The following is a 25624-nucleotide window of genomic DNA, read 5'->3' as shown; positions in this document are numbered from 1 at the left end:
AAGGACACACCATCCCTAAGGGGGCTAAGGTCATCAGAGGTGAATGTGGGAGACTAAAGACAAAGGCTAGAGGAAAACAAGGCATAAAGGAATGCTTGAAGGAAGAGAGAGAGACAGATGATGACAGCAAGAGGGAATAGAAATTTTCAGCCCTTTAGAGGTTCATATTTCATTTTGAATTAAGGATTTATTTTCTATTTTAGCTATGATTCATTATTCATAGCTCTGTGTTTGCCAATGCATGTTACTTCAGCACAGACAAGTCACTGTGTTTCATTTAAATTTGAAGCAATTAAGTGCAGCTGATACTGACTGAAGCATTATCTTTTTTTAGATTAGTATCTTTGTTGTAATGAAACAGATTTACAGAGTATTTGCATTATTAAAATCCTTCATAAAGCAAATAATTATTTTGATCTTCATCTCAAAAGTAAGCAGTTTGAACAAATTGCCTTGTACTATTTATAGTAGTTGCACAGAGCCTGTGTTGCTTGTATACAGTCAGGGACTGACAAAGTTATGCAATTACCCATGAATTACTCATGGATATCAGTGTAAAGCACTTAGCATGCCTTCCTACCACAAAATCTGAATGTCTTTCAGGTTTTGATGTTTTTATTCTCACAGCATCCCATCCTATAATAACAAGAAATACTATTAAACCTGTTAAAATTAATGGGATGTGGATGCTGAGCTGGATCCTCTAAATACAATGAGTGTCCAGTGAAAAGCACAACCCCAGGTTAGGTACTTACAAACACCAGAAGAGCCTATCCTGACTCACAACAGCATTTGAAACGGTCACTTCCAGGGGATATTCCAAACCTAAATATTGCTAATAATAAAATATTCCTAAATATTACAATAAAACTTGTAAATTCAGAAATATAGAAAATGTGTATTTTCCATGTGAAATCTCAGATTTTCTGCATCTTTTATGTTTAGTTTTGCATGTTATTTCTAATAAAATTTCTTGCTGACACTGTAAGAAAATAGAGTTTTCTCTTTTTCTTTGAAATTGTCCATATTTATTACATATTTTTCTGTTGCACTAGATTTGGAATAAATTAAATATCTGTAGCTTATTTGTCTTCACTTCACATATACCTTCTACTAGTGTAGTAAATTTTTAAAGAATTTGTATTGCTGTCCCACATTCATGCATTTAAAAAACTTGTCAACAACGTCCGTATTTCCTAACCTTTGATTTACTGCATATACACGTATATACATGAAAAAAATGTTCACCAGCAGTGAAATCCAACATAAAGCATGAGACTAACCATTATTTTGTTCAATTGGTTTATCTAGGGTCACCACGTGGTGGAGAGGAACCACAGGCTGTGACAAGTCTTTGCACTTTCCCAAGACCATTGTGCTCATTCACAAACAGGTCTTGATTCTTCTGCAGGGAAAAAAAAAAATTATATGGTGTCTTTCTGAAACTCAGGACAGTGTTTATTTTTTCTGTTGTCGTTTCTGCTCTATGGCTGAATTCAAAGCCTGAAGGATCAGATGTTTGTTGTTCTGAATGTTGTAGCTGGTCAGATCTACCAGCTTGTCGAACTCTTCCTCTGTGTAGGTAAAGCTGTTTAAGCAATATGGGGAAAAAATGCTGGAAACGTCCACATTGCCCTGCGCCATCTCAGCAGGGCTGCGCTCCACACCTGACAAATAAAGAAAGGTCATCGATGGGGTATAGATGTGGTCCCATGTCCCACTTTCCAGCTGGGGCACAATGTTGCTCCTCGCTACCTTGACACCCACATTCCTCTCCCATGGGAGCCACAGCAGAGGAGGAAGGGGACCATGCTTGACCATGTCTCCCATCCTGACACAGCCAAAGGGTGACCAGGTGGCGAGAGGACCATCTCTGTCCCACAGCTTACCAGGCTCTTTGTATTTTCTGAAGGTGTCATTCACCAGCGGGAAAAACACCACTGTTGGTGCCTCTGGGGTCTCTGTGTCTTCGAAGATGTAGCACTCCTTTAGATTTTTCTTTTCTTCTTCACTCAGGTGGACTTTGGGAAATGGGATTCCCTGCTTTAGGAAGTACTTGGAGGCTTCTTCCAAAGGCTGCATTCAGACAGAAAAAAAGGTCAGAAATTCTGCTACTGCCCAACTTTTCCTAATGCACAATGCATCCATCACAGGCCCTTCACAAACACCTGGGAGCAGCATTCACTGTCAGTATTTCTTCTAGCCTTTGTCTCTTGCATGAGATATTAAGTACTAGTTATTAACAGAACAACAGTTCAAGACCCAGCCTCCAACTTGCACTCCTGATTGTTGTCTTACTTCCTTCTCCTCCTCAGCCTTTATCTGCAAGATAAATAAGATGTTCATGGCTGTGGGCAAGGGTGGCCTAACTGCTTAGGACACAGAAACATGCCCCTTACTGGAGAAAACCCTGAAATGAGCAGAATGGACAGGAATCTGAAATGGTACGTTTTTAAAATACAAATTCGCAAAGGTACAAACATTTTGTTCATACATGAAACATTTAAAAACCTCTAACTGTCTTAGATGCCTTAAGACGGTTGTCAAAAGTGACGTAGGTATCTGGGAGCAAACATCATCTTGACTGAAATGTTAATTTAATCTTGTGGGTGTGAAAGTAATTTCTGAAAATAGGATTTTTGTTCCTGAATCTGGTTGGCACATATGAATATTTTAGTCTTCAAGAACTTCTGTGTTATCCATATCTAGTAACAGGAATTATAGACCAGGTTATTAGCTGATATTTGAAGCAGCAGATATGGTATCAAAGGACAATTTTTCTCCACAGTTTAGAACAACAATAAAAAAATATCCAGTTACTGTTCTAAAGACAACTGGACAAATTACTTCTAACTCAACTGCATGTGGATGTCTTTAGACAGATATCGCAAGACAAACAAAACAAGTTCATCAGTGGTGGTACTAGTTCCAAAGAAACACTCCATACAGAGTGTAGCCTCAATAGCCATATCAAGATCCCAGGAGCACACAGGTCTAGAAGATAGCATTCACCTATCAAAGGGTTAATTAAAATAAAAGATTTAGGAAACTGATACTACTTCTGTTCTCCTTGGGGGATTTTCCATGGTATACCAGCATCACTGAGAGACCTAGGCATCTACAAAATGGGAGCTGTACACCAAGAATCTTTTTCTCCCAAAATCAGTTTCTTCTACATAAATTATTCTGACTCCTTAGGAGTTAAAGGGGGCTAAAATGGCTAAAAGACAGCAGTTATAAAAGAAGAGAGGGTGGTCACCACACCGATGTTTGTGATCCAGAAGAATAGTTTAAGTGTAGGACAACATCCACTTTCCTCTCCGGCCTCATCAGCGGCGGGTAGCTGATATCGATGTATCCCGCCGTGTCTGCCAGGCACATGAACTCTGCCGTTTCTGTCAGCTGGTTGGGGAAATTCTCTAGTACAGTATCTAAAAGGAAGTATTTGTTATGATGAGTGATTCACTAAAGAAGTAATATATCTGTTGTTTGGCTAATAAGGGAGGAAAAAAAAAAAAAAAAGCCTCTTGTCTCCCCATTACTTTTGCTTTCCAGGACCCTGCTACACTACAGAAGCTCAGCCTTGACACAGAAAAGAAAGACCTGTCCAAGGTAAAAAGACAGAGCTCCTTCACATCTCATGCTGCTCTGCTTCTGTCCCCAATGAGCAGTAGTTGCCATTCCCTGGAGTCAAGTGACTTCTTGGAGATGACTTGACTGGATGAAATTTAACTAGTTATCTTGAAATTTTTGTTTCCAGAGTGAAAAATAAACCCTGTTCATCCTCTGCCTTCTCTTCACTGATGTAAACACTGACCATCTAAGCAGAAAAAAAAAAAAAATATTCAGGGATGTTTACCTTTCCACATACAGAAGCTTGTGCTCTGAAGGTATTCATTGTGCACCTGGAACCCCTTCAGGAAGTTGTAGAACTTTGAAACCATCACCCGCTCAGTCAGGACCTGCCGAATGATGCCCATGATGCCACATTCAGGGGTGACTAAGTAAGTCTCCAACTCATTACTCCTGGCTGGTGAGGAAGGCTCATCTCCTTCTGAAGGGTAGAGGAGATGAACAAGTTTTTGTTTTGATACAGTTCTTTGCAATAGTTAAAATACCAAAAGGCATCTAATATTACCTAGAGGAAAGAAGATCCTAATAAGACATGGCAACATACAGTCAATGTCAAAGTAGGAACAAGAAGAAAATCAATCTTCAGTAAAACATATTCCATTAAAAACAAAGTCAGAGCGGCAACAAACTTCCTAAAGCTGGAAAAAGTGATCTACTGCTTGACAGAAGTCATAGGTGGATTCCCTGTGTGAAGGTCAGGGTATGCTGAGAATCTGGACCAGTTTCTTTCAAAATTAGTCCAAACCAGCTTTGCAAAAAAAGAGTGCTGTCAGGAGACTCAGACACACAGAAAAGAGCAGAGAAAAAGGGTTGTGCTAAATGGCACCTCACGAGATTGGGAAAGGGGGCCAATGACTTTCTAGCACAAGCATTTATTGAGCTCAGGGTTCTACGACACTTCCATGGAGAAAGCAATGAAAAGCTCATAAACCAAACTTGCTAACCACATTTGAACAAAGAAAGGACAGCCAACACGTCTAAAGAGAACACAGGTTTACAAGATCAAAGAAAATTGAAATGGAGTTCCACATAATTGATATAACCATGTCTTCAACAACAACATACAAAAAGTACCATCTGCCAAGGCAGACGGAACACAGCACTGAGATATTTGTTACAAAACTGAAAGGCCCCTGGCAACAATCTATTAAAGAACTTCAGTAGTTTGATATTTGGTGGCAAATCATCACTTGCATAAATTCAGTCCAAGGGAAACTAATGCAAATAATGTTGCTATGCATGAATTCAGAGAGGAAAGCTAATGAGATATTGCTGGCAACATGACATCTCAGGGGGAAAAAAACCCCACAACAGTGCAGCATTGGCCTCAGTTTTAAGATTCAAAAAGCCTTCACAAAGATTTCACACTATATGCATCTGAACGTAACATTCATTTAAAGATTTATAAGACAACAGGTAAAGTAGAAACAGAAACGTAACCAACCAACATCAACAGTCCTGTGTTGGGTACACCTCAGTGAGGACCTTTCTGTAGGATCTGACGACTGACAGGCATCCAAAAGGTTGTAGGAAAAAACATTGCTCCACAGGCCTGTGCAATGGTAAAGAACAGGGAAACTGCTTTGGAAACATTTTAATGGAAAATATCCCTTTAAAAAAATAACTTTTCAGCTTTGCACAGGGTATCCGAAAGCCTCAGGGTTTCCAAACTCTCAGCAAAAACTGTATGAAGTTCTTTTGTGGCAACTGACATTCTGCCCTCAAAGAGGAACCTAAACAGTTTTAAACATCATGCCAGGCCTTCAGCCACTGTAATTCGTTGTCACATACAGCTATCACCAATACACTGCAAACCAACATTTTCTGTCCTATAAGCAACTGTCATCAGAGAGTAAAACCACACCATTTCCCATAAAATAAGGGTTTGGTCTGAAAAGTATGTCATATACAACCGTATATTTAGTTAAAGGTTTGGAGGCTGCTCCTGAACAGACAAGATTGAAGTGGTTAGAGCACAATTCCAGACAGTCTGCAGAGCAGTCCTCTAAAACAAGACATCTTCACTGTCCCTTGTAAGATTTCTCTTGCCACAAGTTCTCCTGAGTGAGCCTCCTCTCCCTCTCGTTGTTATCTCATCCCCAGAGTCCTTCTTCCACTTTTGCCCTCCCACTTAAAAGAACATCTAAAAATGCCTCCCCTGTGCAGAAATCTCCAAAAGCCTCTTGGATCTTGAAAAGTATTTCTTCCTCCACAGCTCTGCCACAGGCCATGAGAAGAACTCTGCCAGAGAAGGCACAGCTGAGCTTTGCCTTGAAAATCTCCACCAGTGAAAGCTTTGCAAAAGCCATACATCATAAAGGATGCAATAATTTGAATTGCACAATACAATAATTAGGTATTCCATAAATTAGCAACAGAACTACAATTCTCTTTTAAACCTGGCTTGTTTGTGGAGTGTGACAAGATGCCAAGGGTCTTCTGCTTCACAGGAAGTCCCTTTGAGAATGGACTTGCTTGAGAAATGTTAGGAATACATAATTAAGAAATCAGATAGGGGCTTTCTGGCTCTACGCTTAGCTGGCAACCAGATTTCATTTGCAGATAATTACCGGCCAGTTTCCATCAACACAACTTCTTCTCCCTGCAGCTTGAGAAGCTTCTGTCCAGGCCTGCTGTGAGAGGGCAACTCCTCATTTCTCCTGTCTTCACTTGGTGCCTTCTCACTCTGTAACCCTTCTGGCTCCACTATAGCCCCAGGAGTTACACACTGCTCGTGCATTTTAATATCTTCCAAACACTGTTGTCCCCCTAAAAACTTGGTCATAATTATGTAGCAATGTTTCCCTAACCTCTTGCACTGAATTTTAATGGTGCTTATATTTGCTGAAGTAAGAACTATGAGAAGAGATGGTATCTTTTACTAGGCTGACAGAGTAGAAAATAGCGGACAAGTTTTCATGCACCCCAACCTTTCTTCTGGAAACCTGACGGTCTTTTGTATCCCCATAAGCTCATCCAGTCTTTCCAGCTCTAGCCATTGCTCTTATAAAAGGCTTTACCTCTCCCTGCAAATGACCCCTTGCTTTTATCCTTAAACTATCACGCTGTAACTAATAGTACATTTTAATCACAACTCAAGAGGGCATTACATGTTTTATCGCTAGATGGCAACATCGCTTTAACTCTCCACTCTATCCTTTCTAAAGATACACCTACGGCTGTGGGGTCACCAGCCTAATTCAGGTGCTGAGGTTGAGAACACAGAGTTCAGCCAAGACTGGATGTGTTGGGTGCCCTTGCTACCTGGCCACCTCGGGTATGAACACACTACACCACTGGAATTGTGAAACTGCAACGGAGGCACAATGTTCTCAGAAGGCGGCTCTGTAGCCCCACCTAACTCTGTAATCTACCTCCTACCTCTGACAGTCAGCACAGAGTGCTTAATAGAAGAATACAAGAAAATTGAAAGTATGAAGGGATCTCTTCTCCAGTATACTCTCCAGCATCTCAAGGTTCTGGATTCAGCGCTTCTAGTGCTGGTGGCTGCATCTGAACTACTGTGTTTCTGAGCCATCAGTGGGACTACCTTCCATGAATTTGTCCTCCCCTTTTCAGACCTATTTGTACTCTTCGATCCTGTGTTATCTTCTGAGTCTTTTCCCTGCAACATCTCTTTTCTTAACTCATGACATCACTAAAAGCTCTAAGCATAGCTATTAAAGCTCTGAGATTTAGTGTCTGTGTGGCTAAGCATAATATTCTGTTACTCATGTGCAGGTATTTTCTCATGATTGAACCAATATGACTCTGGATTCCTGCATCGTACATCAAGGTGTGCAACTTTTCTGCCTACCAAATAAGGAATACCACATGGTATGGCTGGTTGTATGGATTTTTCGGTTCCTAAGTAAACCCCTTCTTACTGGTATCTTTGCTGTTGCTGTCCTGTTGTGTGTTGTGCTTATTTACATGTAACACATCTGTTGTTCAGGATTTAAGAGCAGATGGACTCTTCTGCAGACAACTTCACGCCAGAGAACCAGCATACAAAGGGGTATGGTAGAGCATTCTATCATTACGCAAAATTAAAACAAGAATTGCATAAAAACTGCGAAGCTTTCATGCATTACTAGGAGCTACCCACTTTACTGAAATAAGGATAGCAAAACTCACTGATTTAATCATGCTAGCAAAATTACAAAGGATTTAGAATACTATTAAACTTGCAAAAATATCAGTAACAGTTCAGAAAACTACTCAAAATTGCCATATTTTATAAATAACTCAGTAACAACATTGCTTTTTGTTATAAAATCATGCCATTCATAGACAAATTTGGTTTTAAGATTCCATTTTCAAAATACAAAGGTTTTCCACATGGAACTCTGCTGCTGATTGGTTCAAAACACACCTAACCTCTTTAAGCAGCCCTGAAACTTCAGACATGAGAGTTACCATTCAAGACAAAAGCAACAGTGAATAGTGTTATTTGAAATTTCCTGTATTTTTTAGCCCATCTCCAGTGTCTAAGGAATTCAGCCAGAGGTGAGAACAAACATGTTGTACACTTTGCTTCAGTCCTGCATGTTGCAGGGCACTGGTTGCAATATGCAGAGTCTATATTATATTAAAGTACATTTTTATGCAATTCAAATTTTTGCAATGGAGCACATTACCTTTCATGAAACAGATGCGGGATTCGGGGAGCTTTTTCATCAGGCGACCCATGAAGAACTTGCTGCCAAAATCCTCTGCACGAATGAAGGCACCGTATTTTAAGAACCCAACCTCATAAGGGGTGAACTCCACCCATTCTGCAGAGGCACAAAATGAACTTTTAAATCTCAGTCCTATCCCTACCTCCCTGCAGGAAGGGCTCTGAAATGACAAGGAAGCAGCTGCAGGACAAAGCCTATCAGCAGGGTGATCACAGAGCGGCCTTCCTCAGGGTAAGGAGTTATTATCATTCAGCTAGCTTCAGCCACTCGTAACGTTTCCCTGAACTTGTCCATTCCGAACTTTCCAACAAGCCTCTCCAGATAGGACATAAGTGAAGTTTATACCAAAAGGAGTCAGCCTAATTTTCCCCACATGTGGAGCTAAGGCTTGTGAGTACCTTGGCTGTCCTTAAGCACCTCACCCAGATTTCTCCTGCCCCATAAAAAAGGGGTTCCTCTCAGAGCCTAGGCACAAAGTCTAGAAATGGAAAAGGAAGAGGAAGTTAAGGAGGAAAAGGAACTGTTTATGAATGTTATGCTTCAGCAGTGCAAGGGGTTGAAGGACATGCAATAACTGATAATAGAGATCATTTGAACACCAACCGAGTCTAGATACAGCTCAGTTTTGCCATCACCTTTGAACTCTGAAAGGCTGTAGTCTTCTTTGATGTTGAGGATCATGTAGATAGGTAGGGGATTCTGACCCTGACTCAATGCCTGTCGCTCATCTGAGAGTTTGTGGTTGTTTTTCTGCGAATTGACCAGAAACAGAGAAAGAGCAAAACCAAGGGACCTTCTTGGCATGGTGTATGGGCATGCAAGATTACAGCAAAACAAATACCTGTTCTCATCTTCATTTTCTTATTCTCTCCACTCATGTTGTGTCCAGACATTTTTTTAACCAAGGAGCAGTCTAAACATTTACACATCCACATAAGCATAATTACAGGTGAGCAGCAGGACACTTTGTGGTACAATGGTTTCTTGTTCTTCCCCGTAAACGCATCCACTTTACAAGGATTATTTAATTTCTCACAGGGAGGAACAGAGCAAAAGAAACCAAGGGCAGGACTCTGCTGTTAGGTGCTCAGATACTCATACTGGTAGAAGGAGACAGGTTTCTGCTCTACAGAATACCCCTTGGGCTGCTAATTATGTGTTGAGAGATATGTGGGGACAAACCCCCTTTGTTAGTCAGCAGAAATCCTTTGCTGGATAATGCTGGCATGCTCTCAGGCTAGCATCTGTCCCTGGAGCTTCATTTTCCATGCAACAGTATTCAATAACTATTAGGGAAAACATAAACATGTTACCCCATCACTTAATGCTTTTTCCAGCAGAAGTCCCCAGAAATCAATGCTAGAGATTTGGTATCCCTCTCGCTTCCGCAGTTTTAGCTCCTTCTCATAGTACTTAAAGCTCTCCAGGGAAAAGCAGCTTAGCTTGCACTTGGTCATATGCCTGCGGACTTCACCAATTGGTCTGGACAGATCCTTGCGTGACCAGTCAGCACTCTGATACAAATGTGACAAGGTCCTGGGGAAAAGAAAGGAAGTATGTTGTCATATGCTTAAGGCGCTTTCACATTTTAGACTTGGATTTAAGGACCACACCAAATGAACTAGCTGAGGTTCATTAAAAACATCTTTTGGACTGAGTTCATTATTGAAAAGAAAAGATTTTTTTGATTTAGAGGACCCCCCAAATCACTAGTGAAACCTGAGGACTTGCAAAAAGCCCCTCCATGCTATGTAGATTTATGCACAAGGCAGTGATTTGCACCAAGGTCACTCACTAGGAAAGATCCTAGAGATGAAACAAAGAGTCAAAGAAAATGTTCTTCCCTGTAAGCAGTGCCTAGGTCATATGCTGGCTCAGGCTATGTGTTCCTAATGCAGCGATAAAAAAGCTTGAGACTGAAGTAGTACACCTTCCTTTACCAAAACAAAGCGAATAAATCTCTCACACAGCAGACTATAGAGGTGACGAATGATATCTTTGTTCAGGATCTCCTTACCATGTTGAACCAGATGATCCAGTGATGTATGAAATAGCATCTAAGAGATCCAGCTTCTGAAGACCCAACAGATTGCCTAACAGAGATGTCAGTGCCCGGGTGCCACCTCCTGTTGTCATGACTGCTACAACTGGTATCTGTTTAAACATCAACACAGCAATGGTAAGCAACAACTTAGTTTACCAGCACATGTGATCAGAGCTGAATGAATTGGAGCATTTCTGTCTCACAAGAAATGTCAACATTTCCACAAGCAGGGGAGAAAAAGATGAAAACCTGGGATTTTGCACAGAAAAATAATAATAAAAAAGAAAGATTTGATAATTAGCTAATTTTCACTTTTTTTAATCAAAATCAATCAATTTTGATTCTAAATTGTGACATGCAAAACTTTTTGTTTCAAGGCATTTCAATATTAGAGTGCATTTTCCTTAGCAGAACATCATCTCATGAGAGCTCTATTTTGAGAACAAGCAGAGCTCATCCTCTCTTGTAAGTCAAGTATAATGACTAGATTACATTTCCTATAAAGTACCTAGCATATATAATTGCAGTGATGAACCACAAAGACTAATTGCATGGAAATCTAAACTGCGTTACAGGAAGACAAATTCCTCCAAGAAACCCACTGAGTGAAGAGGAGCCAAGTGACATTTCCCATACACATTTCCAGGCAATTGCATCAAGGAAATACTCAGCAGTGACTTGATTCAAACCAAGCATTTCAGGTCAAAGCAAAGTATTCTGATTCGGGTTTACCTGACTGTGAGAAAACAGTCTCTTGTTGGAAAATCTGAAATTAGTAGTTAGAAGTACTTTCCCTAAAAACTTCTTATACTTAAGAAACTGCTTTTTTCCACTGAAACTAGTGTGTTAATGAGAAACAGTATACTGATGTGATAATTTTGTGATCAGGGACATCATTTGTAGCATCCAAAGCCATTCTGTCATAACGTTTAATATGCCTTTGGTCCAGCTGTCCTGGACAAAGGGAAAGGCACAGGTGAAAAAACCCCTCTCAAAATGAAAACTTCTTCATTTCTGAAGTGCCTGATCACAGATCATGTTCTGTCCCTAAAGCACCAACCATCATCATGCCAGCATGGGCATGGATAAATACAAACCCTAACTCAGTCAAACAGATGAGAGAAAGATGTTGGATGTCTTTGTGCTGTTAGAGTGACAATACAGATGAGATGATGAGCACCAGAGAAGAGAGTCTGTGATAGGACACATTCTCATCAGCGTTACATATCGCTTTAACTGTTAGGTTTTCCCCCTCCAAAATCAGGTAATATAAAATACCTTCTGGGGCCCTGGTGACTGAGCTAAGAGAGTAGGACTAGCCAGGTCTATAGTTCATGGATGAAAAAGAAATAAGGCAGGGAAAAAATGCTGATTTATGGCATTCTCTTTTCTGAACAAATGTGTAACAAGTGGGTTTGATACTATCCGTGCTCTCACATTGTTTCATCTAAACATTTCTCAATGCTTTACATGGGGCACTGGATACATCAGGGCTGGTTAAGGAACAATATGCGAACAGCTACAATCATAACACACTCCTGTTACACAGCACAGTCCAGTCTCTGTGGTGCTTCCCATACCTCATGGTCTTGTAGGTCTTGCTCTAAATGAAGTGCTTTTTTCAGAGCAGAAGCCACAAACTTCCTCCGTTTCTGCAGGAAATTTTTCTCCTCCATACACAGATCAAAATCCAAGCGAACATCTACGTTTCTTAACCTCAAACAAAGTCCAGGGTTAAATAGAATGTGCATGATCACTTACAATTAATGTCTGGGCCCATGCTTACAAGTCACAAACTCTACTATTAGGCTTAGAAAAACTGCTATTGTGGCCCCACAAAAGCACATCACAGATAGTATAGACAAGGTAGAGAAAAGGCTGAGAAAGTTAAAAAGTTGTAAAATATTACAGAAAAAAACCAAATATTTTTTATTGCTACATTGATTTTCAAGAAGTGTCTAACATAAATACTGCAATCCATATGCAGATACTGTAAACAGTGGAATATTTAGAGTTTGTTGCCTAAAGACCTCTGGGTTTTATAAATACTCTGGATTCTTTAAAAGTAAGGAAAGTGAGGTATAAATACATATTTTTCTAAACTTGTAGCTCCATGGATTTTGCAGCCAGAAAAGATTATTCTCCCCATGCAAACTGAACTTCTGCATAGTAGCATAACAGGAAATTTCACCCAGCACAGTTGACAATGTTCAGCTCCTGGACATGGGTAACTAACATGGGGTAAACAGGGGTAAATATAATCACTGACTAAATATTTTCTCCCTTAGTTACAGAAAAAGCTAAGAAGGCAAAAAAGCTGGCCAGCATCTTTTTTTCACAACCACAAAACCTAAAGACAGAATTTCTTACCAGTCATTTGACTTTACATGTAAACTGATTGTTTCATCCTAGAAAAAAAAAACACAATATAAGCACTGGCCCTTGCCTTCCCTTTCCCCTTACCCTTTCCCTTCCCTTTTTTTTCCTTTCTTTACATTGTTTTATACTAAAGATACAAAGAGCAGCATACAGTAATAACCAGCACCAGCTCTGCCAGTGTGATGCATCTTGCCTCATAGTTTGCATTTGTTCTGACCTGCATGAGTCCCCCAGTCCGTTACAGAAATCCGTCTGCCAAATGTTTGGCTGTGGTTTTTAGTTCTGCTTGGTTCATATGAAAATGCACAGGTCCGTAACTATCTCTATTAGGAATGTAAGGGCCCTATAAGTTATATATCTAAACCCCTACTTCACACTGATCTAATTAACTCATGCCCATTGATCTTTGGTCCATAGCTTCACATTTATTCTAAAAAGTTGGTATCAATCACCTTTGCTACTGCTACTTTCTCCTTGAAGGGAAGTGAATCCAGAGGAATAGCGAGGGATGCATGGCAGTCTTTTTTCTCTTCACCTGAGATACACTGAAAAATAAATTATAATGTAGAAAAATATTTAATGTATATACCACAAAAAAGCACTGTCACCAACTTATTTTTTTCAAATGGGGTCACTGTCCAGCAGTTTCCAAGTTGCCATCTAATATTCTGGTGTCTTAGGGGGTACAGTGCTTTTCCAGAGCAGAAGATCATGAAAGATGGCTTTTAAATAAAAATACAAATTCTTTCCAATTGCCTCAGTCAGGTACGGAAAACCATGAGTTTACTGTGCTTACTCAAGCTAATAATCACATACCGAGCAGAAATGAGGCTTCTCTGCTAGAGCCATGCGCAGCTCTGACAGGCTGTACTTGAGGTAATGGAAGTCCAGGGGCTTTGCAGCTTGCCAGGAAGAGCCCAGCGACAGGGTCTGGCTCTCTTCGTAGGATCCCTTCACTGAAAACAAGAAGTCTTTTTCTAAAAGAAAAAAATGAAAACCATACAGAGAAGTTAGTAACTATGATTTCAGAAACAGAACACTAAATGGTCATTCAGAAGTTGCCATTTTTTTATGCAAAAAATTCAACAATGCTTAAAAGGTCCCAGGATCTATTTATGCAACCATGGACCATTACAGGAAGAAGAAAAAAAAAAAGAAAAGAAAAGAAAAGAAAACAAAGAGCTTATAAACTAGCAGTAGCTGTTTTAAAAACTCAGACATACCGGCAAATTGGGCAAAATGTAAATTATTGAGATAGAAATATATACTTCTATTTTACAGCACTAATAAGATTCATTATCACTCTAATCATTCACTTTGATTTCAAAATCTAGTTTTTATAGTTAGTTAGCATAGACACACTATAATTGTTGGATCTATGATCCTGTATATACTCCTAACCATCCAGTTCCTGTGCTCTAATCGTAAGAACAAGGTCGGAAAATTACCAGATAAGAAAATGACCAAAAAAAAAAAAAAAAAAAAAGATAAATTTTCAGTTTACCATAGCATAAGATTTTTTTGTTTCTAGTTTAAAGTCTAACCTGAAAGTTCTTTCTTCGTCTGTCTTTTGTCCACCAGGACTTCCAAGCAGGAAATTTCACGAGACTGTAGCAGGGACGAACAATGAGAGAATTAAGTATACAAAACATGCCATATCTAAGTCACCTCACTGCTACCTGTCTCTGCTCACCTGGATCCCTGGGGTCTGGAAAACTGTCCACCCTGTGTTTGTTAGGCTGATAAGAGAAAGACCTTGGCACACTGAAGATGTGCCAGGTTTCAGCTGAAAGAAAAATGGCTGTGGTGCTGTGGTCCATCCATGGGGCTGGGGCTGGGAAGGGAAATAACAGGGGAGGGAATGGGAGCGTGCTGAGGCCTCCCAAGGGCAGACTGATGGGCCAGCCAAATCACAGGGCTGTCCTTGCAGCCCTGCTTTAGCCCTCCTCTAAATAGTGAGTTAGGGGCAGTCGAGAAAGCAACTTCCATATCATCCTATGGAGGTGGGGAAAACAGGATGGCCATGAGGGGGTCGCAAGAGAAGTCCCCAGAGGCAGTAAGTCAATGAAAGAGCACTTTAGGCTTTGTCAAGAGGCTTGCTGTCAGCTGGTGGTGGTGAACAGGGCTCTGGGTATCCCCAATGGCTGCATTCCTCTTTCCTAACACAACCTTGCACAGGGAGCAGCACAACAGGATGGCTGCCAGTGTCCCACCCCCCACCTCCCTCCCCTTCAGCCCTGCCTGCAGTGAGCTGTTGGGGCACCTGCCAGATTCACCACTCCCATCACTAGGTTGAAAACAAACACGGAAGAAAAATAGTTTAAAATTACCACTAATACACCATTAGTGACAAGCTTTTCAGGAGGGACTGGACTGGAAGAGAGGGACAAAAAATGCAATCAGAACTAATATGACCTAAATACATCCTTAAATGAACACCAAGTAATAACACTTTCCTTAAAGGTTGCCTTGTCCAGCATAGTCTCAAATATGTCACTGATTTCTCATTTTGGGAGACATCTGAAATGTCTTCCTTATTTTTTTAATGATAATGGTAAACAATAGTAGTAATAAGCACAGTGGCTGCAGTTCTTATTATCCTTCTCCCTCTTCCAGCAAATAATGGGATACAGTAGTATCCAGGATGATTCTTGGTAAGATAAGGAACACAGTGCTTTAGCCAATATGCAGCTGACTAGATAAACACCAGCTGTTGCTGTGATGCTGAGCGTTTTAAACTACATTATCCTAAATGCTACCATGTGTTTGACTGCCTGCTTTGGCAAAGGACAGTTGTTTGGTCCTGTACGGGTTTTACTCACATGCTCTCTGATGCAAACTCAACCTCCAGCATCTCTTGTGTCTGTAAAAGATTAATTCATTATAAGCATTTGAATTAATTTTCTTTCTCACTAGCTATGGTTGTCAATGATTATTCTGGCTCCTGAAACAGCTCTTAAAATCAAATCTCCTTCCTGTTCTCGGGTACTCTCAGATGAGTGAAAGCAATCGAGTTGGAGTGATTTTGGAAAGTATTTTCCCTCTTTCATTAACCATCAGTCCCCAGGGTGACTGCATTTGTCCATTCAGTAGTGAGGCAGAGTAAAATGGTCACATAGGCAATCCCCAGTCCTAAGCCTGCAATAACTGTTGGCTTAAAACTATCTAAAGCCTTGTTTTTTCTGGGTAACTTTATCAGGAGACTGAAACTGTTGGATAGCAGAGGGCATTCTCAGTTCTGATCAAAAGGACTCCTGTAACATGGACAATACATTGACCAGTCACTAGACAAGTTAATATAGACTGCCTGCCGATATCACCGTAGAGCTGAATACCAATATATAGCCTGTAAGAAAAGTCAGTGAAACAGCAAATCTGTAAAAGTATCTAAATGGGACATCCAGATCCCATGTTGAAGTCATCATGTATGCGTTCAGGCACACTGAAGTAATGAGAAGTTACAGTAATTGACCATCAATGGTTTTTAGCACCTCAGCATGGATCTTTGTGTTATATTCAGGTATACATAGAATTACAGGACAAGGTATCAGTTTTTAAGTGAATACTCCAACATCTGTGCCAGAATATGCCCAAACTCATAAGTGCTGGTCCCACAAAAAGAAATTCTAACAGAGAAACTGTGTGCAATGGTGATTAAGTCTTTTATCTCCAAAAACACCTATTTGAGCAACAGAGTCAAGAAAGAGGGGGGAAAAGGAAACTCTGGTGTCTGAGTTTTGAGGAGGTAATAAAAACCTTCAGGATTATGTCCAAGGTAGGGAGGTAAACCTTGTCCACTTTGCTGAGCAAGGTTTGGAAGGTATTTTACAGGATACATGAAGCACAAACCAATAGGAAACAAACCCTCCTGCCTACAACTGCTTACAAAAAGTTATTTAGGAGGCAACATCAAAAAGGTATTTCCTTCCTGTGGCCAAGACAGTTTTATTCCTCACCTTTGGATTTAGCTGAAAAGTCAAGTGAACAATTTCTCCAAGATGAATTTTAGCAACATCAAAAAGGACCGTGAAGAGGAGGTCATCTTTAGTGGCTGCATTTTCATCATAGACTTTCAGCTCAAGAATATTCTGTGAACAGAGGTACAGGATTAGAAACATCTCTATCTTGAGACCTTATGGAGGTACAAGAAGATGTGCTCAGCATGTTAAGAAAGACAGAGAAAGGATGGGGAGAAGTGAGAGAGCATGCAAAACCTTTTCATCAACACAGAGCTGAAGAAAGATGTTCTGAACCTAACATAGTTGGGTTTGTTGCCAATTTCCCCTCCAGAGTAATTTAAATGACAAAGGCTAGTAGAATCATTGAATATGTAGCTCCCATATTGAAAAACATGCTTGACCTCTGATTTGGTTTGAGGTCATCACTTTTCCCTGAATTGTAGGAAACCATCTAGCAGTCAGGACTTTATTGCTATTGGTGAAAGAAAATAAATCCTTGGATATAAGCAGTGATTAAAATACATTAATGAAGCACCTTATAACTACTGCATGGCTGCATAATTATATCCTGTAAATTATTAAACAGATCACATGGAGGTAATTACCACAGAAACTACAGAAACTGATATGTTTTTGTTAAATTGGTGACAAGACGCACAGAAAGCACCAGAAAAAAAGCCAATTTCCATCAGATTATATCGTACACCTCTCAATCTCCTCTTTCTTCCTTCCCCTGCACAAATCTCCTCCTCTCCCTCCTCTGTCACCTGCCTGTTTGGATGGACACAAGGGGTAACAGCCCCTGCTGTGCCTGGTTGGTAGCTGCACATGGGCTGGCTCAGAGGTGCCTCCCAGAGTGCTGAGCAAATTAACTTTAATGGCTGTTTTCTCAGTGGGGAAACAATTCAGGCCTCTCTCCACATATTCAGATGCTCAATTACAGGGACCTCTTATCTCAGAGATTCTTACTTATCTATCAGATTTAACTGACACTTGCTAAGAGGTTTGATCGTTATTACAGACACACAAACACATGTACAAAAAACAGTGAGCATGTGAGCTTTGTTGCCTTATAAGTTCTTAATGAATCACAGGAAGGTCCATAACTAAATTTGATAAGTGATTGAATATACAAATATATATTGGTTTACAGGCCAGCCATAAAGAGCCTGTAAAGGATTATGGGAGGCAATGGAGGGGATATGCTTAAAAGCAATTATTTGCCATTCGTAGAAGGCAGGCTTCCACTGAAGAGCAGGTCAGATTTCCTAGCTGTGATACTGCAGCAGACTGCCCTTATTTGGCTAAAATGGCTGACTTATTTTCTTAGTGGCCGACTCATTTGAAGTCCCTCAGGTACTCTCAGCTAGCCAGGAGGGGCATGCACAGGGGCGGGCTGGCTGGCTAAGCGAGATCTCCAGCTGCACCACTGGGGTGCTGTGTGGGAAGCAGCAGAGGCTCTCTGGGCAGTTCATTGTTTCTATCCGCTCCTGACAGAGGATATGAGGGCAGCATCACTGGAAGCCAGGCACCAAGCAGAGCCAGCCCTTGGGGGGGGGGGGGGGGCTGTGTGCCACCAGCTCCTGGCAGGGTGGCCACCCTGGAGCTGGGGAAGCGCTGCCCACAGCACCAGCCCAGGAAGCCCTTCCTCGCCCACTGTGCTTCATCAGATGTTCATCAACAGATGCCTTTCAGTAAACACTCCCCTTCCTGATGGGAACCAGCCCAATATACCCAAACAAGTTTTTTTCCTCCATAGTGAGAGTGTATTATAGGATTTTACTGAGCTCTGGCTCCCATGATTTAGGAAAATGAATACCTCAACGATACACAAGACAGGCAAGGAGAAAATAACCAGACCAGCAGACTCTGGCTCTGCTCAGAGAGTAATGAGAAGAGCAATTGCAGCGTATGCAGAGAAACCTCTGAGAGCCTTAACCTAGTCTGTTGAGCCCAGAGAGCTACAAGGCAGCAGTGACAGACATGCCAGAGAGCTTTGGTTGTCCCAAACCCCCAGGACACATTCTGTGCAGCCCACACTGAAGCCACAACGACCACTGCCACACTGCTCTTGTCACATGCTGAAAATTATTTGTGCTAATGCCACATCTCTTGTCTCCTGCTGCAAACTTACTGCAAAGTAAATGTAAGGTCTTCCCAAATACTACTCCATGAAGGATTAGATCAAGCAGCTTCCTGTGGCCAAGACATTTTTTTCAGCTGTTACATGTGGTATTGCAGTTTTGAAAGACCTGTCAGGCACAAACCATTGCAAGGAGCAGGTGCTCTGGTGCAAGAGTTGCAGATCAGTGGGTGTTTCCATGCTGCAATGTTTGTCCCTTGCCTTTCGCCTCCCTGATAAACCTGCAGGGCTCAGTGAAATTGTGCCTCACCAGTGTTTTGAAAGAAGCCGGAATTTTTTTAGCTCTGCAGGGAAAGGACTGGATGTAGGCCACAGATGGACAGGCATGTTAAAGCTGAAAACTATACCAAACATGACCCATTACCACCTAACTCTGCAGAAGGAAGCCTGAGAACTTGTATCATTGGCAACTTTTGCAGACAAAGGCAAGAGGGATTGTTCACTGGAGACCCTGTGGTGTAGCAACACTTTGAACTATTCTGAATGCTCCTTTGGAGGAGTTTATTGATGCTCAAGAGAGCCGGGGGACTGGCCTGCTGATTTGGCACTTGGCAGAAATGTTCTTGTCCCACTAGGCCATCAGCACTAGGAAATTAAGGGTGCAAGTTGTAAAGCAGAGTTTGATTGCCCCAGGTGTGTAGTAACCTTGGCTTACTTGGCCTATCATTGATCTTTGTAGACTCCTAGACTCTGAAGTTGATGCTGCCTTTTGGAGGGAGTGTATAGTGGGACTTGCAAATCTTCTTAAGCTCTAACATTTATCATCATGGCAAAAGCTCAGCTGGTATTCTTTTGCAAACTTTAACTGTTGTTTTGTGAATTTTTTTTATTGCAGGTTATTCCAAAGGAATACTAAAAAAGTACAGCATGGTAGTGATTCCACCACTTAGCTCATACATGTCTTTTATGCTGTTCAATTTACTCTGAAATTTTCACGTTTACTCTTGAAAAGCAGTGATTTAAAAAAAAAAGATGAAAAAGTGAAAAGTGATAGAACATTATATGAATAGTTGTGAAATATCTTGGCTATCTTTTATATATCAGAAAACAAAATTTAATTTTGCTGCTGCATGCTATACCACATCCCCTTACCCATATCCTTGTAGTCCCTCACACATTTATTTTTATGGTACCCTACGTATCAATCACGCAATGAGATCCCCACCCCAAAAGAAAAACAAATGCACTCTGCGTCTTACTTTTACTTGGCTCTGGATCCTGAAGCAAAATGTTTCATTCCACACTGGGTCTTTGCAGTTCCTGACGGTTTTGGTCCGGACAGTCTCAGGGGAAGCAGTGGGCAAAGACAGGCTTACATAGCAATCCGTTTGACTAACTGTATTTGAAAAGGTATATTGTAAATAACAAATGAATATAAGTATCTTGGAGCATAGCCTTATAGCACTGTATAGACCGCAAGCTGCAAAAAGGAGATATTGTTCTATTGCTTTTCTTACAGGTCCTTATTCAATAGCACTCGCTACTATTTGTTCCCTCCTGCAGGTCAGAGCTCTGGTCATTAATGGAAAATCAAAAAAGCTATGGCAATAAAGACAACTGGTAAGAAAAAAATATGCAGAGCTAGTTTTACTTAACAAAACCCATTATTGGTATGTCCCCTGTTGCAAATCAACAGATTTCTGAGACGGGGAAGAAAAAGGTTTACATTTTAAGGGAACTTTTAAAGGGTACTTATTTATCTCTTTGAGCATTTAGACAGGGGTCTAACTTTGTCCTTTGCTCTTGAGAGGGAACAGAAGAGCTAAAGATGGTCTGGGTACAAAGGATCTTCCCCTTCTGGTCTGCTGCCCTCATACAGCTGTAGCCCAGTCCATGTAATGAGCCAAGTGTCTCACCCAACATGCAATCACATCTCTTCACTGTCAACAAATATGCAAAAATAGCAATGCACTTTCACCTTACTGATTTAAACACTGAGCTTTGATAGTGAAGAAACTTCTAATTTCTGAGAAAGCTGTTAACGTAACACAAGGTTGCACAGTTAGCTACAAGTATGGCATTAAATCTTCATAATACATGGGGGCTGCTTTGGGTTGGGCTCCCAGGAACTGCCCCCAGCTGGGACAAACCGACTCCCGGCCGGGAGGTACCACACATATGCTGGGCATTGCCACAGGGTGTTGACAAGTTGTCTTTTGGGGATTGCCAGAGTTTTTGGGTGAGAGGCAGGTTGGGTACTCATATGTCTGTGCAACTAACTTTCCTTTTGTGTGCTAACCTGATGGATGTAGAGTATTTGGTGGTTAGGATTCTCTTTGGTACTGCTAAGAAGATGCTGGTTTTCTTAGCAGGGAGCAGTGCTGGGCATCTGCTCCTAAGTGCATAGAAGAGTTGATGCCTCATGAACCTGTGGTAATAAGCTGAGACCCTGAAAATACAGTGAAGAGTGGTGGGACTCGCCCTCTCTACACTGTCGTTCACCCTTTCCAGCCCTCCCATTTGGAGCAAATCTGCTGTCCTTCAGTCCTGTACACTGTTTGCACTTATTTTTAGACAACGGACATTTCTTTTATCTGTTGGGCAACTATAGGTGTCTCTACTGTCTCCAGCCCTAAGAAGTTCTTTGGTAATCACAGTAACAGGTCAGACTTGGGTGTAATAACAGGCAGTTTGGTACTGGGGGATACAGGCCGAGAGGCAGCATGATCAAGTGGGTAACCTGCTGGAAAAGGTCTCATGACATGTTGGCTCCAGTCCCAGCTCTGCTCCAGGTTGCTAAGTCACTCTGGGCAATTGCTTCCATTTACATTTATCTTGCTTCTCTATCTGCATTTCCCCATCAATAAAACAGTGATAACGATCCTTTCCTCTCTTATAATCTGCTTTGACATCCCATGATTAAAAGCATTATACAAAAAATAACTACTGTTAATAATATTTCCACATGACCCACAAGAAGAGAGTGCCTTATCAGTACTTATGTTATTCTTTCTCTACCAGTCTCTTGGTTCTCATACCACACTTTCTTTAAACTTGTGGTGTAACCCATGTGGCAATGAATAGGTGTTGCTTAAAGAAATTTGTGCAATCAGCTTATGTATGATTTATGATTTATCTTTCAAGGCTTCTGAAACTGTTTAAACATGAAACAACTTCCAGTTTTTCAGCATGCATTTGATAGCTTCCCCCTTACTGTCCCTAGCAGGGAAGAAATTATTTTAACATCGCAAATGCAGAAGTCTATAATTCTTGTAAGTAATATTAGGGTATTTTTAGACTTATTACTGCAATTTTAAAATGCAGAATATGTGCAATGTACCTGTACATAACAATTTATTGGTAAAGGAGGTGATAAAATGGTTTCTTTAGCTCTCTCCCACACAATATTTTCTACAATTCTTCCATTGATTTTTAACGGTTGAAAAAGACAATATTAACTTTGCATAGTTACTTCTTCAGATGGTGTCAGAGAAACAGGTAAGAGTGAGAATATATTTTTCTTCAGCAACTCTATCCATCACTTATGGACTACTGATATATGTGTGTTTTAGGGAATTTGTTCATTTATGGTCTGGGATATCTCTTTGTTGTACATACTAGCTATGAATCCTGATTTAGAAGGCAGGCATTCTATATTTTCAGAGTATCAAAGAAGGTCTAATCTTGTGACTTATAATCCTGTATCTAGATAGAGCTGTGGTGGGACCTCTGTTCAGTCTTTCATTCTCATTCATAGACCTATAGCCAACTTAAGAAGTTAGTCCAGTCTTTAGCAAGGCTGTTCACCCTTAACAAGAGCAAAAACAAAGTCCCACAACCTGATGATCCCCATGTAACACCAGCTCAGTTAGCAACCAGCGAGGCCTCAGCCTCAACATAGCCCAAGACAAGAATGCAGATAGAGACAAAGATATTTGAAACTGAAAATAAGCAATTACAGCCAGGCCACTGCATGAAGAATAACAAATTATGCACCAGAACTATAATGTTGCAGGACTTATCTGATAACTTATACATACAACGCAGATTTAGATAAATTTTGGACCAGATCCCAAATACACAATATTAAAAGTACATGGAGGTGATGAAATTTAGCACTGAGATGTCTTTGCATACGCTCCCAGCCCTGGACAGGAACAAGTGGATGCTCAGTATCTTCCATGTTGGGGTTCTCTTCCACTCTCTTCCTCCCTCCACCATAAAAGGCCTTAACTGTTACCAGCTACTAAAATTAAACATGTTCAGATTGAAGAAGATTGACTTAGCCTGGCATATGAGAAAGAGCTGAAAGAAGTGAGTTTGCTACCTAAAAAAAACCAACAAAAACTGTCAAATAACATGGTAATAGTTCTGTAATGTCCAAATGATTGATACAAAGAGCACAATGATCTGTGGCTCTGCATGGCCAGAGGGAAATAAACAAAGACAAATATTAGGAAAACTGCTCCAGCTCTAAGAGTTATAAATTTTCTAGGTAACTCATTTCAGAGGATATTGGTACCCAGATATGTATCAAAGAGTGACAGACAAGGTAAACTTGATCCTGCTTCAGAAGAGGACCAGCCTAGGTGAACGTACAAGGTGTCATATGGAATTGCTGCCACGTGATCCCCATGTTTACGCTGGAAGGCAATAAACAGGATAATCATGTCATGTCAATTACACTGCATGGAAACCAACTAACCAGTCTCCCTGCCAGCCTTGACTGTCAGGGAAGGAAGTGATAGGACATCCTTATATTGTACACCAGCCCACGAGATCGATTCCCAGATATCTGGGCACTGTCTCCAAAACAACTCCAAGCCTCCTTCTTTGACATGTATAAAGTAAGACTGTTAAGTTCATTGGAAAAGTTGCCACCTTTCCTTTCCAAACACGTACAGTGTCCAAGTAACAAGGCCTAAATCCATACCTAGAGCCTCCGTGTACCATCCCAATATAATCATCAAAAGGAAACGATACAAAAAGCAACAAAATATAATGCAGAGAAGCCCACAGACAGTTGTGTTACAACTTCTCCCATCCTCCCCAACTCTTCCATGAAGCAAGAGGGGATAAATTATATCGTCTAAATGGCATTTTGGGTACATGCAGCTGTTCTTGCAAGATTTGTACATGCTAACAGAAGCACAGATGTCATTAGATCACCCTTACATATGCTCTCTTTTGGCAAAGTGGAACTAGAAATCATGTATTTCCATAGGTACACCAATTTTTAGACTTTTCATAAGCATTGCCACTATTTCACTCTTCCCACTTTCAGACTGTCAGCCAGTAGGAACCAAAAAGCTGTATATTTTTGCTAAGAGATACTATTAAGAGGTCACATTCCTTTGTTCCACCTCAGACCCTCTTGCAGTGATATGTGATGCAATCTCACATCTATCACTGAAAAATTATTTTTTTGAAAGTTCTTTCACTTCCATTTAAAAAGAAACTAGCTGAAAATTAAGTCTTGGCCAGGCATCTACACTGTTGATGCAGTGGGTAGTTAGAACGGCTGTGCATCTGAAGAAACCATTATCAGAGGGAAACATCATGGAAACAGAATTGGAAACAGGCTGCAAGCAGTACACAGAAGTGCCTCGGATTTGAAAAACAGAAGTGGGAACAAAATCAACACCAGAAGCAGCTGAACCAACAAAACAACACTCACATTTTCTTTATTCACTCAGTAAGGGAATAGAAACAAAAATGTTTTTAACATTTTGGTGAAACTAATTTTTTTTGCCTTAAACATCATTATTTTGACTCAGAAATGCCTCTGACGTGCTTTATAAAAATATGTAGTAATGGTACTTTTTCTTGTATTCTCCTCCAGGATTTTTCTGAAAAAGCAAGAGCAGTACATCATGGGCGATGTAATCTTGTGCAGGAACTGACACTAAGCTGCAGCACTGACAGTGCACTGCAGCAGTAATACCAATTTAAATTTTTCAATTGAGACTCAGAGTTTTGAATGCAAAACTTTGCTACTGAATAAATAAACTCTATGGCAGGGACACTTCTCCCAGATATCTTTTCTTTCAGGTAAGATTTGGTACTGAATGGGAAGCTACCAAAAAGCTGTAGCTCAAGATGATAGCAAGAACAAGGTCAGCTGACTGGCACGAGGTGTTGTCCTTTTGCTGGGTATCTGAAAACCAGAAAGTGTTTGCAAATATGATGAGTGAGGTTAAAAATATCCCAAAGTCTCACTTACAGGAAGAAGCTAGCACTGATAATCTGTAGGAATTTACTGTAGATTCTGTACACATAAATAAAAATAGATACCTGTAGATGTTCTGTTTTTTAGAAGAGTTATGCCTAAGAAAACAGCATGGAAATAAAAAAGCATATCATTATAACTAAGTAACAAAAGTAGGGTGCAATAAGTCACCTCTTTCCCTCACAGAATCGTTTGCAGCAGCCAATATGAAGGTAAACACATCGATGCTGATGAATTAATTTGGTAAGAAAAAATCCATAAAATACCAGGACAACTCACTGGAAGCAAAAGTGTTTACACCACAATGTAAATAGGTCTTTGTGTGCCTGAGAATTCAGCCCAAAGTCTATAAATGTCAGTCACCATTTTGTGAATTAAATTTTGGACCTACAGGGCACAACACACAAGTGAGGATTACAGTTTGATTATTTTGGTTTATTTGTTAAGGAGAGAGTTCATTCAGCCTGGATTAAAAGTTTACACTGCAGCACCAGTTCATCATGACATAAATACTATGACTTGGATGCGTTGTCAAGATGCACTTTGCTTTTGGCAGCCAAGTCTTCACATTTTATACGTCTTTCTAGAAAGATGTCACCACCAGTTTCTTCACAT

General features: G+C 40.6%; 1 protein-coding gene across 1 annotated transcript in view; it reads right to left on the bottom strand.

The window, feature by feature from the left end:
• Positions 1-1458: 1458 nt before the first annotated feature.
• The window catches only part of LOC126049327 (cytosolic phospholipase A2 epsilon-like), a 34664-nt gene continuing 10498 nt past the window's right edge, over positions 1459-25624 (bottom strand). The window contains exons 3-20 of the mRNA XM_049825505.1: positions 20040-20176; positions 16695-16826; positions 15561-15601; positions 15069-15111; positions 14283-14346; positions 13555-13715; positions 13191-13283; positions 12730-12767; positions 11940-12075; positions 10333-10469; positions 9629-9851; positions 8951-9065; positions 8274-8411; positions 5078-5185; positions 3860-4054; positions 3265-3431; positions 1890-2076; positions 1459-1667 (exon numbers count right to left, since the gene is read on the bottom strand). Of these exons, the coding sequence (XP_049681462.1) occupies positions 1459-1667; positions 1890-2076; positions 3265-3431; positions 3860-4054; positions 5078-5185; positions 8274-8411; positions 8951-9065; positions 9629-9851; positions 10333-10469; positions 11940-12075; positions 12730-12767; positions 13191-13283; positions 13555-13715; positions 14283-14346; positions 15069-15111; positions 15561-15601; positions 16695-16826; positions 20040-20176 (2324 nt within the window). The remainder of the gene's footprint in view (positions 1668-1889; positions 2077-3264; positions 3432-3859; positions 4055-5077; positions 5186-8273; positions 8412-8950; positions 9066-9628; positions 9852-10332; positions 10470-11939; positions 12076-12729; positions 12768-13190; positions 13284-13554; positions 13716-14282; positions 14347-15068; positions 15112-15560; positions 15602-16694; positions 16827-20039; positions 20177-25624) is intronic.

This window comes from Accipiter gentilis, chromosome 22, assembly GCF_929443795.1.
Source record: "Accipiter gentilis chromosome 22, bAccGen1.1, whole genome shotgun sequence".
Classification (NCBI taxonomy): Eukaryota; Metazoa; Chordata; class Aves; order Accipitriformes; family Accipitridae; genus Astur; species Astur gentilis.
Note: the sequence above shows the minus strand (reverse complement) of the source record. Positions and strands in the feature narration are given on the sequence as shown.